Source organism: Symphodus melops (genome assembly GCF_947650265.1).
Source record: "Symphodus melops genome assembly, chromosome: 23".
Taxonomy (NCBI): domain Eukaryota; kingdom Metazoa; phylum Chordata; class Actinopteri; order Labriformes; family Labridae; genus Symphodus; species Symphodus melops.
In genome coordinates this window covers 5,340,844-5,356,791 of record NC_136713.1, presented here as the reverse complement: position 1 = coordinate 5,356,791, position 15,948 = coordinate 5,340,844, and the positions used below count along the sequence as shown (strand labels likewise).

Genomic DNA, 15,948 nt, shown 5'->3' with positions numbered 1-15,948 from the left:
TGACAGGATCCTCAACAGAGAATTATTTCATGAACTTTTACATCCATAAACGTGTGCTCAAGTTTTCTATCATACTTTCAAAGGCTTCATTCTTTTCTTGTCGTATAACAGTGAACAAAACCAGAATAAAACAACTGCAGAATAAAGACAGTGAAAAGCTCCAAGCTTTAGTAACACACAAAACGAGACCAAGAGCCCAAATATCTGCAGATCTCCCAATCTCTAAAACAAACACATTGGACAATTAAAATGTGTCCAAACTCCCATTCCTGCAACTTAACTTTGGCTGAGCGTGAAGTGCTGCAGCAAGAGCAGCTGCTAACATTAGCTTCTGCCTTAGCCACCTGAACTCCTTCATTGGAATGAATGAAGGACTTTAAAGGCCATCGACGTTTGAAAAGTGACAGGGATGTATCTGTTGTCTTTGTGAAATGACTCCAGATGTGCAGAAGCTGATGGATGTGAGAAGCCTGAATGTTTCTACCTAAAAGACAACCAGTCAGTGGATGAAGCTTCCTGACAGCAGCTCCTCTCGTTGCTTCCACTGTTTCACCACGCTCTCATATTCTCTAATGACTTAAAGACTCTAAATGAGTGTGAGCTGAAGCAACAGGAGCCTGTTCTCTTTGTCCTCTGTGTGTCTGACGTGACAGGCGTGCAGCTCCATCAATCATCCTCGGGCTGGAGAGGTCATCCAGGGTGTCACGTCGGGTTCGGTTGGTTGTGTGTTTAGGTTTCTGCATGTGTCCACTAAAGACGCTGATTGATGGCTAAGTCTCTTCTTTACATTTAACCTCCTTTTTCGTCCGCTGCAGCACTTTCACACAGACATTGATCCTGTCGCACGCCAGTGTGAGGTTACATCAATATGGCGATGAGGATTCTTCTTTTTTTAAATCCTCAGCAGCAATCGGGATCGGTCGATCAGCCAAGTCTCAGTGACGTGTGGAGCAGCTATCAGCTGCAGGAAGTGGGCGAGCACCATAGATTGAGTCTTTCTGTCACCAAACGCTAGCTGCTGCTGAGTGTTGTTTCTGACTTTGAGTCGAGCTGGCCTTTGTTTACAATGCAAAGGACTAAACCACGGCCCTGCATTTGAATAAATAGAATATGATTCGACTGTTTCAGATCTTTAGTTATTTCACTGTGCCCACCTCGAACTCCTCCTTTTTCCTGCAGATGATGAAATATGAAGCAATGAAGGACACAAAACCGATGCGACCTTTAAGATAATTACCAAACAAACCTGTTTACATATTGATAAATCTGTTTTAGTCTTGTGTCTCTCATTCAATAGGTCGTTTGAGTTCAGTTCAATAAAACATGCGTGCCCAGACACGTTACAAATGTCTCATGATCACAGGATAAGTTTTCTGGGTTTACACAGAAAGCCCCAAAAACACTGAGAGCAGAACAGACTGTCCCAATGACTGACCAAAAGTTCTGTTTGCTCTGACTGGATAAGTTGATTATTCACTTTTTGAATCGTAGCAAAGCTGAACTGAAGGTTCTAGGTGTTTCCTCCAGTCAGAGGCCCTCAACCTGCTCCGTCCCATGCTCTCCCCCTCTCTGTTTCGAGTATGTGCTCTTGCATTATGCAGTAGGCTACAAAAGCACAGGTGTATTTGTTAAGGCCAGATGTAGCTTCTTTCTCCCATCGGGCTCAACGAGCCTGACTGCCTCCTTCCAGGCTCGTGCATCATTCTGAGCTTCAGCATCATCCAAACGAGCAGCAGCTTGTGGAACACGGGGGGGAAAACTGTGACCAGAAACAGCTCGTCGGCAAGTTGAACTGGGGAAACTGTGACCTAGTTGTGGCGATGGTTAAATTAAGAGTATGGTAAACACTCCGCAGAAACCTTTTGGTGAGCTTTGTGGAAAATTACACGAGTCTTGTATGCAGAGTAAGATGTATGAATTCATGTGCGCAGGATCGGCTAAATCTGCAGTTCAGATGGGTTTGATTTGTACTTCTGAGGGGGAAGTAAATTAAAAATCTCCTTTTTACACACCAAATGACAAAAGACGAGGCTGCTGGCTGAGCCTCCACCTCTTCTGTCAGAAGTTTCCTCACATTTCGTCCATTGTTTTTAGTCTTTTTTTTTCTTAGCTGTTCTGTTTTAAGTGTTCATGTTAAAAATTGTCAGAGTGGATTATTTGAATCTTCCTGCTCAGAGTCTTTGTATTATTACCCAGCCCTTCTTCAGAGCTGGCTTTAGTCCAAACAAAGACCAGAGCCTTCTTTATGTCTTTCAAGTGATCGCTTAGGATCAACTAGTCAGTGGACTACTACTCAATGCAGACCACCTTTGAAGGGTTCAGTAGGATCAATAGCTGGACTTGTTGCTGGGGTCTGATCCATGCTCAAAGTGAACACACTTGTGTTGAAGGCAACCTTTCAGACGCTGCTGTTATGACAGGTTTGAATTCTCAGGCCCAAGGCCGCTTAACCTCTCGCCACATGAATGACTATCTAAACTTTCACTACAATTATAAGTCATCTAAACTCCATAATTGCTATTGAGGGGATTTTCTCCCTGCAGCAGTGATTTGTCCCAGCCTGCTCCTGGTATCATCGGGCTGAGCGTTACCACACAGGACAATCCACTGTGAAAAAAACCGAGCAGCATAGAGGTTAAGTAATTAGAGGAAATCATTTGAAAGCCACTTTCGGGTACTTTCTCTGACGCTGACACCATCTGATGCAATAAATCAGGAGCAGGGCAAAGCACATGCAAAGGATTATTTGCAAACGCTGTAGGGCTGTGAATCTTTTTATAACTGCAGCGTAGAGACTAAAATAACAAACATATTTAATTCAGCATCACCTCCTGCGAGGAAGCAGAGGTGTAGGCTTTGAAGACGACACTTGGAGCGTCTCTGTTCTTGTCTGAAATAATGATGGTGGTTATTCCTCCCGTATAGCTATCAATCACTACACCATCACACTCGCCTCTTTACAGAGCTCACTTCTCCTGACCTTTTGACCCTGTTTTTGTTCCTTTTTGGCTGTGAATGGTTAATAGCTGCTCTGGTACAAAGCTGAAGTCTTCATTTGTCTAAAAGGCTTACAGAGTGACACAACACGACACCTTTCATAAAGGTGAGACGTCTATTTAAAACCAGAGTTGTGTGCTACATCGTCATTCGACTCCACTAACAAATTCACAAATATTGTGTGAGATCTGATTTTACATTGAGCACTCAAGTCAGTGTTAGATCAAGAGCTCACTTGTTTACGTCTGGTTACTTTTAAAGAGAGAAAGTTAAAAGACACTTCTGCTTTCTGAAGAATCATCTCACCTTAACTTAAAGGCAGAGTTCCTTAAGGAGCCTTTCTGTAAAGTTTTGTGACACCTGGAATAACAATATGAGCCTGTCAGCTGCGAAATCAAGCAGGACACAAGTGGACGTGCTTTGATCCAAAACAATTGTCCTGATGGATTATGTTGCAGCCTTCACAGCCCCTTTCAAGGCTGTCAGCTCGTGCAGCCTACTGGAGAAACTCCAAAATCATTTTGTCATTTGGACTCCAGAATATGTGAGAATAAAAGTCAAGGTACAACAGAATAATAATGCTGGCATTCCCTTTTTAATTGCATGTAGGAGAAGGTGGGTCAACGAGGCGGAGGTCACATGTTTAACATCTGCTGCAGGCTCTCGTCCTGTCAGCACGTCCTACCTGCTCAGCTTATTGGAAGTCGTGCCGGGTAAGAGCATCAGCTAAAAGCCTCAAATGTAAATGCAGACAGAGCGCACCTCTGTAATGGGAAGTCGATGAATAGTCCCTGTAAGCATTACTGACTCAAATTAAAACTAATGATAGGGAGACTGAGCAGGAGGTTGAAAAAAAAAAAAAGACCTTCTGCCAGCTGTCTGTGAGTTTTTATGCAATATGTAAGCTAAAGGTGGACATACAGAACATGCAGGACTATTTTATCTTGAAGTGTTGGTACCCCAGAGACTAATCCAGTCTGTTCCTTTACTGTAATTAATGCATCCTGCAGATGTTGCTTTATGTGCTTGGGAGAGTTTCAGTCTAGACAGGCTGGCTGCTCAGACGGAGAGACCCGGCTTTGATCCTTGATTAAAAACTGAGCTGTACATTCATCATGCTCTTGTTTCAGGCTCTCTCAAGGGTCCTCGCCTGCTTTACGCTTCCTCCTCCTCTTCTTCTTCTTCTTGGTCCATCTCTGGCCAAGATCCCTGACTGCCATGAAGGTCACTGTAACCTCTTATCACCAAACCACTAAAGGGTGATGTGTTCTCTGCGGGGCCACGCTGATCACTGTTTGCTCGTGATAGTGCGGGTTCATCATCCTGCCATTATTGTTGCTGTCTAATAAAGCTCAAATGTCATTTAGGAAGCTGCCATGTGAACAAAAAAAAATCATCTACAGGTCTTTGGTGTGACATTTATAATCCTGTTAGCAACACAAATAACACATTCAGAGAAACTGAATGAGGACTAAGCTTGTAAATCAGAACGGAAATCCTGCTGTAGACTGAAATAATAGAATGCGTCTCATACAAGGAGCTTTGAACTGGATGAAAACGCTCCATGACGTCATCGTGTTTGAATTGATCCATAATGAAATCCAAACCAGCGAGAGCAGTCGTTCTTTCTGCAACAGAAACTCGAGGCTCTCGTCTTATGGGTGATCGCTCTTCAGGTTGGTTGATGGCATCATTTTGCATGTTTGTCCTGTATTCAAATCCATCGATACAAAAAATATCATGACAGCAGGAGTTGAACCTGCACGTCCGGATGTTTGAGATGGTTTAAAGATACTGCAGGATTACAATCCCTCGAGCAGAGTTTTAGTGGAGCCACTGTTCGAGGTGCCGTACTCAAAACGACTTCAGTGACTTTGCACAGATATTTTAGGAAAAGAAACTCATTTGTGTTGAAGCCTTCCACCTGAATGTATATAAATGAATGGAAATATGTAATGCAAATAGTTGTTTGTTGCAGCATTCATCCGTCAATCACAGCTTTTGGAAAACCTGGAATGTCGGACAGATTTTCCATACTTAAGTCAGTCGTCATGATGAGCAGACTTGCTGAACTTTGCAGCAGAGGTTTCACAGATATGATGCTTTTGAAAGCACTTCTCAGTAAATCAGGACAGCTGCTGAGGACTGCCGAGCTCCCAGGATGAAACTCTTGTTTCTCACACGACTTGCTCACTTGTATCTGTAAGCTGCGTGTTGAATTGACGGCGAGGTGAAGAGGGGATTTGTTCAGTCTTGAAACTCTTAATGGTTGGGTAGTTTTCCCCCCTCGAGCACTATTGATGGGAAGGAGTTTTATAATGGCAGTGATTTCCTGGTTATCACTGAGTCATCAGTGGTATTGATACATAGAACACTTAGAGCCCTGCTGATATTTATGATGGTTCTCCTCTGCATCAGGCAGAGTCCGAATTCTTCGTGTAATAAAACCCCAATTAAAAATACACATTTATTTTGGCCGCGAGGGGCCGTGTGACAAGTATGCGTCATTAGTTTACACTAAATATAAAGATGAAGGCAGGAGTCAGTGAGGTCGTCTGATGGCTGCATGGCTAAAAGAACAAGGAGGGGGCTTTTATTGACTCGCACCATTTATTGGTATGTCTTGTACAAATGCGAACGTGGCGAGTGCAAACAGAGAACATAATTGAAAGGCAGATAACATGTCGGTGGGGGGGCGGGGGGTCTGAATGGGGAGGTCTTTGAGTTACATGCAGCAGCAGGAGCATGTGATCCTGCGTGGGCTAACCTTGACCACAGAGTATTTTTGTCCACTTTAAGCTCTCCTATTTTGGCTTTTCTAGCGTAATCAGAGCTGCAGGAGGCAAACACGATAGCGTATTTTGATCACACCGACTGTAAGTGGCTCTGCCATATGAATTGTAAAGGTTTTACTGCAAGCCTGCATTACTTTGTGATGGGTGCTTGAGGCACATTCAATAGCTTTACAGAAGTGGATTATGGGAAATATCTCTGGCTGAATTGGACTTAACTCACAAAGGACCAATCTCCTCATATATATAATAGCTCGTCTGCCAGTCTCCCTCCATTCTCCCTTCATTGATTGCTTGTTTTATAAAAATGAATTGAAATGCCCATGCTGCAGGCTTTGTGATATTGCAATATTACTGCAAACTCAATACACCGTAGAGCTTTAAGCCCAAGTGGCACTTAACACACCCTTCAAATAAATCCAAACAATCCAAGCACAGAGGGACTCGAGGAGAGGAGGAGGGGCGTTTTGCAGCTCCTTCGAGGAGAGATAACGAGGAGTTTTGGAAAGAATGTCCGGTATGCTTTGGCTGACTGCAGCAAGCATGAGGAACACTGGCTGGTATGTGCTCCTTGTGCAAAAATGGTCCAGTCCACCCAGGCGCTCTCTTCCTCCTCCTCCTCCTCCTCCTCCTCCTCCTCCTCCTCCTCCTCATCCTGACCTGTCCGGCAACCAGCTCCATCAGCGCTAATTGAGGCGGAGACCAATGGGCGTTTGACGCTCGGGCATACCAGCGGGGATTAAAGGGATTGGATTCAGTTGCTGAGTGCTGTGGTTTTTAATGCCCCCACCACCTCGCCACCGTGCCCCCGCGGAAAGAGTGCAGTCTTTGTGACCAGCTCACCCAAGCCAACCCGACCACCCCTGCCATGTCACGACACCATCTGATTGGGCATTAAAGCAGGGCTCCGGCTAAACCCTGTGGACTGTAAAACACCGTCTGGCTGTGTTACCTCTCTATTCATTCAGCTGCTGCAACCAGATTAGCACCCTGCAGGAGAGAAGATGAAACTAATATCATCAAGACTCCAGCCTGAAATGCATCATTTCATCCAAAGATCAAATCCCGTCTGTGCTTCATCTCTGCGTTTATCATTTTTCATGATTATTACTGTGTGCTGATAAATCTCCCCCGTCACTGAAACAGTGATTAAGCTATATGGGGTTATCAGACTTGAGAATCTGCTGCCAGCTCTAAAAGCAGTGTACGCTGAGGTGGTGACCTGTCTGTGGTCTACCATGCTGCTTTATGCCTGTGATACTTCAACAGTTAGAAACAGTCTTTATCCAAGCTGGCCGGGAGCTGCCTGCAAGGCAAGCGACGCGCTGAATCTCTAACCAGCAGAGCCCACGTTTTCAAACGGGGGGGGGGGGGGACTGATAACTGATTTATTTGTTGTAATAATGTGAATTACATTGTACAGCTGATTTCCTCAATTTTCAATGCTCCTGCAGGCGACAGCGAGTGAGTCAGAGGTAACGTTAATCATAGGTCTTACATGTACAGTAGATGGACAGAAAGTGATGCCGTATCATATCTCTCTACCTCTCTCCCTCTTTTTTACATGCTAAGAGTCTTCTTCCTCTGCTATGCTGCAGACAAACAAAAGCTGTTTCTCTTCAACACGTGCTGTACTTATTTAGTCGCGTCACATTTCGTCAACAGAAACATGAACTCAGGTATGGCCTGCAGACAGCAGCTTGACCTCACTTCTTCAGTACAGTTTGAGACTCCTCGCTCACATTCCCAAACACAAACCAGCGGCCCCAGCAGCCATGCATCACCTGGAGTCTGTTTCCTCTCACACCGGATGCAGATGATTAGTTGATCCTTTGAACAAATTCCATCATATTGAACAATCCCAACTCCTGGCAGCCGCACAAAAAAAGGCTGTGATGAATGAGTTGTTTACTTACTTCGGTGCAGGCCTGGCCCGCCAAACTGCCACTTCATTATGAGGCTTCAGCGCTGAGTGCTGCACCTCTGCAACCAGCCGGGAGGATATTAGACAGTAGGCTCTGGACCGTCAGTCTGAGACACATGCTCAAAGCACCGATCACTTTTTTCGTATTTGTTCTCTTGCTGCATGAAACAGAGATCAGCAGTGAGTGAAACCTTTAAACACGAGCTCTCTGTTTTATCAGAAGCTTTCTTAAACACAGGAATTATTTTTATTGTGGTGTTAACACAGCTGCTAATGGAAAGGAGCCAAGTGTACATTTATTTACATGAGGATATATTTACATAGAAACTGTGAGGCAGGTGTTACTGTTCGTGTTAAAGCTCACTACTAAAGGATGCCGACATTAAACACACATTGGATTACGTTTTAGAGTAAAGAGAACAATGTCCCTGGGCGTCCGCTGGCTGCCGTCCAAAGTGGCTACGGTGAATTTTTCGACAACATTTGGCAGCGTGCAGCTCACCTCTCTATGTATGCATGCTGCACAGCTGACCAAAACCTCCTCTCATACCTTGTGGCCCTAAAGAGAAACATGCACACACTGGATCTGATGTAGCTCTTGTGATTTGTGTTTCCTCTGAGGAAGTGTGGCTCATGTTTGAGATAGGACGTGGGCTTTTAGAGAGAGCGTGTCTCTGGACAGAGAACGCTTAGGGGACACATTTCTGTAAGCTATCTCCCCCAATTTAAGAGATAATTGACAACAAACTTGCAGAAAAGGTTCAGACTTCTGAGACAGACTTTATGATATCTGTGGATATGAAAAAGAAAGCTTTCTTGCTCTGAAGGGACAAAACCAAACCATTTCAACTATTTTTATTCTCCGGACATTTCAAGACCAATCTGGAAGTTATTAAAAGATTCTCCTTCAAAAACCTTCAACTTTGTTTGACTTAAAAAACAGCATTTTCAAAATAAAAGCTTCTTCTGAGAAGTCCACAGTTCAGATGATTAAGCTGGAAAACTCTGAGTGGACTTGCGTCACTTGAATCTCTGCCAGACAAACAAAGATTTGCTTATTTAAACCAGTGATACACCGATTTCTGTTTTCCTTCAACCCGTCTGGACGCCTTGACTTAAGAAGGAGCCATTGTTTGTCGCTCTAAACACGTTAGATTTCCTTCACTATTCTGTTTGTTTAAGCTTCAATCTTCTCTCCAAAAGCAACGAAAGGTGCTGCAAGCTAAGCTGCTAAATAAAGCTAACAAGCTGATTAAAACCTCATGTCCAGAAAAACAAGGAAAGACTTGTCCTGCTTCAGCCTTTATTACTGAATAAAAACATGCACGTTCTCTTCACTTGTATCTGGGATTCTGTAAATCATCCGTAGCATTGCTGCAAATCTCCTCTCCACACATCATTTCTCCAGCATTTAATCTGTGAAAGCTTGAATCAATTCCTGGGCTCCAGTTTCCTTTCTAAGCCTCAGGTGAATGGAGGCCAGCAGCGAGTTGGCTGTCAGCCTTCAGGTCTATCACGGTGCATGTCGCTGTCAAAGAGGACGGAGAGAGAGAACCTCGCCCTCTCGTTGTGTTCACCGTGTCGCGCCGTCCCGCTGTAACTCTCACATTCAGCTCCTCTGAATCGACTCTACCTAGCGTGACCTCCTTGGCCGTCACACAAAAGATTGAGTTTTCAGAGCCGGCTGCAGATAATCAGTCATTTCCTCCTGTCGCAGCATCTCTGCCAAGCAAACATCTTTTCCATCTTCATATTACACTATCGCTGCTGAATCTCCTCTCCTATTTGCAGCCTAATTGCTCTTGGCTGGAGGAACATCTTAAACCCCTCTCTGTGCATTTCTCTGAATCTCCACGTTATACCTGGAACGTAAAAACAAAGAAAATGTCAGAGGAAACAGGCTGAAAGTGAGGGGCAGAGAAGCAGTTTTTCTGAATAAAGCCCCGGTGGATGGAGAAGTGGGTCGAGTGTTTTCAGACGTTTTGCAGTGGGAGGCGTTGCAGAAAAGTCCACAGCTAAAGTAGGTCTCGGTTAACCTTGATAAATCTCTTGTATAGACTGGAGAAAGCAGCTCCTTGAAATGTTTTTCCAGCAGAAGAAAAGAAAGCGTGAAGGGGGGGGAAAGGTGTTGTGATTTGACTGATTGGGGTCTCTTCTTTGAGAGCAAATGTTCTCAGGACAAAGGTTTTCATTTTGGAGGGAGGCGATCAATGAAAGGGCATAAAAAGTCTTTGGTTTATTGTTGGAGTTTCTTACAATGGAAGCACGGAGGCACGTTTTGTTCAGCTTGCTAATTTAGCCCCATGTGAGCTGACCCTCCTCAGGGTCTGTCATTACTTTTAATTAACAAGACGTATTGATTGAGGTTGAACTTCACTTTCCCTCCATCTTTTCTGAAGTTTGTCTTTCCTTCCATTCTTTAACCTCGACACCCTGCGCTGCTTTCCTTTGAGCGCCCAGTGAATTATATATATGTTACCAGCGTCATCTCAAACATAACGCCCCTGCTCAAACAACATGAGGTCATAGTCATTCAAACACACTTTCTCTTGTGATCTTTCTCCACACCAACCTTATTACAGCAAACAAAGAGAGCCTGTGCCACTCTTGTTTGACATTTCCATGCGTGAAATATCTTCTTCAGACAAAGAGCCTTCTCTGTCTTTATTGCCTGGATGTGTGCTCGTGGGTGGAAGTCATATTGTATGTCCTTGCACAATCGCTGCGTGTAGGCTCTGCATTCTGTGACATTATCCGCTTTAGTGAACTCTGAGCGGAGACTTAGTCAGAAGATGGATTTCTCTGCTTTCTATCCTTCATATCCACCATACTGCCACGCAGCTCTTTGCCCACCTTTGGCACACGGCTCTATAGGCAGTCGCTTCAATTCAGAGAAGTGATTGATTTGTCCTCATGACGGCTGTGTTTACAACGCTGGACTGTATTTGCAGTTCACAGGGCTGGCAACTTTTTCTCACACAGTGTGATAGCTGAGGGAGGCGTTATCAATGGAACTGATGAGGTGTTGCAGCTTGCCTTGGCAAAAGAACAAAAACGGACGGCTTTAAGTCTCTCTTTCAGACTCAGAAGTACATTAGTCACTTTACGTCAGTGAAGTTTGCATTAGTGCCTTTTCTTTACATCCACATAATCCAAGCTTTAAATGGAGAGGGAGGAGCTACGCTTGGCTCACTGCAGATCTTAAAACAACATTTTGAATCAACAATGGCGGGCATTATAAATGATAGCAGACGCTAATTCATCTCATCGCAGCGGCAAATCATTGTGTGGACGCAGGCGGTCGAGCCAAGCACCTGTCTCCAAGTCCAGCTGCCTGCAGCCGTTAGCCTAAAGCTGCTGCAGCCTTCATAACACCGTGAGAGCTGATGTGATCCTATTATTCTACGTCTGCTTTTGATTTGCACAAGTTTCCGTCAGCGCCCCCAGACTAAGAGGCTTGCTGTGCAAAGGGCTGGACCTCCCCACCCATGAGGTGCATATGTGAGCAGCCAGGTCAGGAGACTCTCCGGAGCAGTCCTCCTCTGGAGATTTTCCAGTGTGTATGTGAAAACGGCGTCGGTCTTACCCGTACTTTTCTTTACCCGGCATCAGTTCTGCTAAAGGCCTGATGGAGGAGATAAACTTAGCAGAAACAGGCGAGGATTATACTGCTCATTTTAGACCGAGTCCCAGCATCCATCATGGGATACAGAAGCACAGCGGAGGAGGTTATCTGGGGACAAACATCAGAGCTGCTTCCTTATCTTTGGTTGGCGTGAGCTGCGGTGGGGAAATATTCATTCGTCACCGGTCACAGGAAAACATCTTTATTTTCTTAACACAACACCTGAAATGCATGATGGGATATCTCAAGGCTCATACAAATCAGTGCCATAAATATTGTTTGCATTATTTCCTTAAGAATGTCTTTCCAACAGCTGCTGGTCACTCTACAGCCTTCAGCAGGAAGTGTCCTGCCAAAGGGCGTCCTGGCCCCGCTGTAAACAAAGAATCCTTTCAACTCAAACTCAAATTAAATGATGGATTAAAAAACAAATGCAGGAAGTGATTGGTTTGCTTTTGCTGAAGTGTACCAGAGGACTGATACTAAATCACTCGCTAAATGATGTCATCCTCCCCCTGGCGTTTTTTCAGGCTCATGTTTGGACAAACTCTTTTTTTCCACGACATGAAATGAAACACCTACGTGTGGGTTTTTTTTCTTCTCTTCCATGTGTGTGAAGGAAGTTGGACTTGATGAAGATCAGGTTACATTTTTCAAACAGTCTGCTCCTAAAACCAGGACTGTGTTTTCTTTTGCTGCTCTGGATCTCTCAGCCAACGGTTCACAGCGGCACCTGTTGCTCTGAAATAGTTCAGGGGCTTCGTGGGGGAAATGGATTTTGACGAGAGAGGAAAAAAATGCCACCAGAGCTGCTAAGAGCCGCAGTGACCTCGCCTGCCAGTGAAGTAGCCGCTCTCCGTCCCTCTCGTCCATCTGCAGCTGTTCATGTTGCTGAAAAAGAGACCTGTGGTGCGTTCAGGGTCCATGTCTGCATTAGCTGGCTTTACATCAGCCATGATCTTCCTAAAGGAGGCTTCCAAACAAAACAAGCTGAGCGCTGAAATCTGGAGACGACGCTGTCAGGGCGCTGCAGGGCACACTGCAGAGGAGAGTAAATAATCACCAGGGAAATGGGAACATTAGTCTGTATTTGTGCTGCACTTTTCTGTTAGATTACAGAGCATTTTGGGACATTAAAAGAATCAAACATAAATATAGGAGAGCCTTGTTGAGACGGTTTCACACTGAGAACTGAGCTGCAACAACAGACCGGAGCAGCTTTGGGTTGAACACACAGCACGACTGAAGATCTTTTTGAACTCACCGATCACGACACTAAAAGAGCTGGAAGGGTTTTAAAACTCTTAATGCGACAGAGGTGTCAGACTGCATCACCTGACTGAACACAGAGCCAGAGGCCTGATCAACCTGCTGACCTTTTCACACACCCTCCTTTTCTAGAGTGTGATGATGACGATGATGTGTATTTCACACTAACACGTTAAGTAATGGGCTCAACACATGAGAGGAGGAAGCTGGCTGGTTAGGTGGGATTTTTTTTTTTGAGCTGAGTGTAAAATGAAAACTAGAAAAACCCTAAAGAAGACAAATCCTGGCTTCCTTTGAGTCTGGACCGTTTGGTTTGCATCCCCATAGAAACGTCTTCAGGCCCGTCAGCAGTCCAACGTGGACTAACTGTGTGACAGGTGATGAGAGGCGGCAGCAGCAGTGCTAAACTGACAAGCTGTCATGCAGTGTTTTCCCCTGGATATCAGTTTGCAGAAAAGCTGCCGTCTGTGCTCAGCAGAAGGAAATCAGAGTCTTCTTTATTTTGGCAGCGAGGAAAAACTCTCGACTCGCTCTTGAACAGGATTTTCTGCTTCTCTAACTTTTCTCTGTCATGCCTGGCTGCTTCTGATTGTTTCACTTTTCATTGGTGTGTAGCCTCTCCTGAAACACTTAGTTTAAAAAAAAGGAGCGGGGAAGTGAACTTTACAGGCCCTAAATGTTTTTCGACGTCACCTCATTTCGTCCTATTAGGTCGTAAAGATGTGTCCTTCCGCCGGGTATTGATACAAAAATAAATGATCCTTTCTTCTCTTTCATATCTCCTCGCCTCAGTGGCTTGTAAATCCACAAATTCAAAAGCTGCTTTCACAAGTTTCTGAGCACTCACCTTGATAGTGTAACGGTTTCCTGCTGTGGTAAAAGTGGATTTTTGTCTCTTGAACTTGATGGAGAAATGAAAGCGATGTCCTCTGTGTCCTGTGCAGGTGCCATCCTGGGACGCTCGGAGACTCAGGAGTGCGCCTACTACAACTCCAGCTGGGAGAAGGAGCGCACCAACCGCAGCGGCATCGAGCCGTGCTACGGCGACAAAGACAAGCGGCGGCACTGCTTCGCCACGTGGAAGAACGTGTCGGGCACCATCGAGATCGTCAAGCAGGGCTGCTGGCTTGATGACGTCAACTGTTACGACAGGTACGCAGGAAGTGGAGGATAACCTACATGTCATGAATCTTCATCAATAATCTCTGAAAATATCTGGTCTCTGTCTTTCTTGACAAATCTTTAGTTTTCTTTCTCACTTTTTATTGTTTGAAGATCTCAGTTTTAGTCCGATACTTATTTATTAATTCCACCCAAGTGATCTGCATCTCGTCTTCTCTACCAGACACCACTTTTAGAAACTCTCCTTTACTGATAACAATCTGCTTTAGATCCATTTATTTAGAATTGTGAAGTTATTTTTCAAGTTATTCGTATTAGATAGATAGATAGATAGATAGATAGATAGATAGATAGATAGATAGATAGATAGATAGATAGATAGATAGATAGATACTTTATTGATCCCGAGGGAAATTAGAGGCAGCATTCAAAGCTAACTCAATAGACTAGCTTTTGTCTCTTTGTGGCCTTCAGCTTTCTTTGTGCATCATTAAACCATTTATATTCTGTACATTTCATCAGAAGTTTGAGGTGGAAGCAAAAAAAAAACTTTCAACTTTTCAAAGGTTGCACTTGCATTCATCTGCTGCTGAATGAACCTTTCTGCACTTTATGTGGAGGTTTAAAAACATCCATCACAATCGAGTTTTATTGCATAAAGTACATTTTCATGGTGTATTCATGCAACAACAATTAGCAAGCAGAACTGGCAAGAACTTCAGTTTAACATAAAGGGAGCATCAACAGACCTGTTGGCTCTTGGGGGGGGGGGGGGGGGGGCATCAAGTCCTGTGGTCCTTGGTTTCCAGGACAGAGAGCAGCAGCACATGTCAAACACAACAAAGTGAGAGACATCTTGACTCTGAACACAGTGGGCGCAGGTTTTGTCCCTCTGTGTCAAACACTCGTACAGAGGAACGTTTCTAATCCTCGTTGTCAGAGAAGTTCTGTGAGAGTCTCGGCTTGAAACTGATTCAGCTCGACGCACGTGTCCATCAGCAAACAGATATTAATAGATGGTTTTATTATAGCTTGTTCCTCATCAACGCGGCATCAGGCGCCGGTTCGAGCCGGTTCTGCTCGTGTTTGTCTTTGATTCCTGAGCGTTAAAGTTGCTGTAGATTCTGCAGCCAGCACCGTTTGGGTACCTCTGCTCAGACGGCGCCGCCTCGCCTCCCTGGAGAGTCCAGAGCGAGTCGAGGGCGGCTGCCACTTCCTTTGGCTTTTATCTGATGACTGTGCCAGTGTGAAAGCTCGAGCGTGTGTGTGTGATTGTTAGTGCATGTGTGTGTGTATTGGTGATGGGTGGGAGTTATTTTCAAAATATTTCTCTTTCACGTCTTCTTCTGCTTAGAGGGCATGGAGAGGAGTGTGTGTGTGTGTGTGTGTGTGTGTGCGCGCGCGCGCTTTTAGAAAACCTCATGCATGAAGAAGCACATTTGTGTGAATGTTTCTCACAGATTCCTTTTGCGTTTAAAAAAATCAAATAGCCTCCATGCTTTCTGGGATACAGGCGAGTGTGTGCTCCTTCGTTCTCACCCCCTCCTTCCATGTCCTCTGCAGTAACGAATGTGTGGAGAGGAAGGAGAGCCCGGACGTCTTCTTCTGCTGTTGTGAAGGCAACATGTGCAACGAGAAGTTCCTGTACGCTCCTGATGCGCCCCCACAGAGCGACCCGCACCACTCCACCGCCTACAGTAAGTACACAGTCCAACATGTTCTCAGACACGCAGCGATATGTTCCTCTGAGTGTTACAGCCGGGGCTACATTTCAGCTGCGCCAAAAGATGTTGAGTCCACATTGCCTCCTTCATCTCCTTTGTCTTCTCCTTGTTCGACTATTTGTGCTTCCATTTAAATGTTACCTCATAAGACACTTTTTCAAAGAGCTGCTCAAATCTCTTCATCTCTGTTCAATCATCTACAAAGCATGTCCGCTGAGTTTGATGCATGTCTGACTATTTAAACCAGCCACGTCATCAACACTGTAAGGACGCCGCCTGTGTTGTGGATATTTTCCAGCTGTCAGAAAATTTTAAAAAAACATTGGAGCATTACAAAGCTGTGTAATGATATATTTATAGCTTTACTCTTTCACTTCAGTTTTTTTAATTGACAGCAGGCCAACATCCAAGTGATCCCTAAGAGTGAGCACCGTGCTGTTCACACTCGTACAGCACTTTAAACAATACTTCATTTACTTTTTTTCTATTGTTTAA

At 44.6% G+C, this 15,948-nt stretch overlaps 2 protein-coding genes across 4 annotated transcripts in view; one reads left to right on the top strand and one right to left on the bottom strand.

Annotated features, from left to right (window-relative positions):
- orc4 (origin recognition complex, subunit 4) overlaps positions 1-15,948 on the bottom strand; it is a 213,585-nt gene that overhangs the window by 173,387 nt on the left and 24,250 nt on the right. The window lies entirely within an intron of this gene.
- LOC306818641 (activin receptor type-2A) overlaps positions 1-15,948 on the top strand; it is a 34,533-nt gene that overhangs the window by 4,179 nt on the left and 14,406 nt on the right. For both annotated transcript variants that reach the window (XM_079336323.1, XM_079336324.1), the window contains exons 2-3: positions 13,552-13,759; positions 15,293-15,426. In XM_079336323.1, the coding sequence (XP_079192449.1) occupies positions 13,552-13,759; positions 15,293-15,426 (342 nt within the window). The remainder of the gene's footprint in view (positions 1-13,551; positions 13,760-15,292; positions 15,427-15,948) is intronic.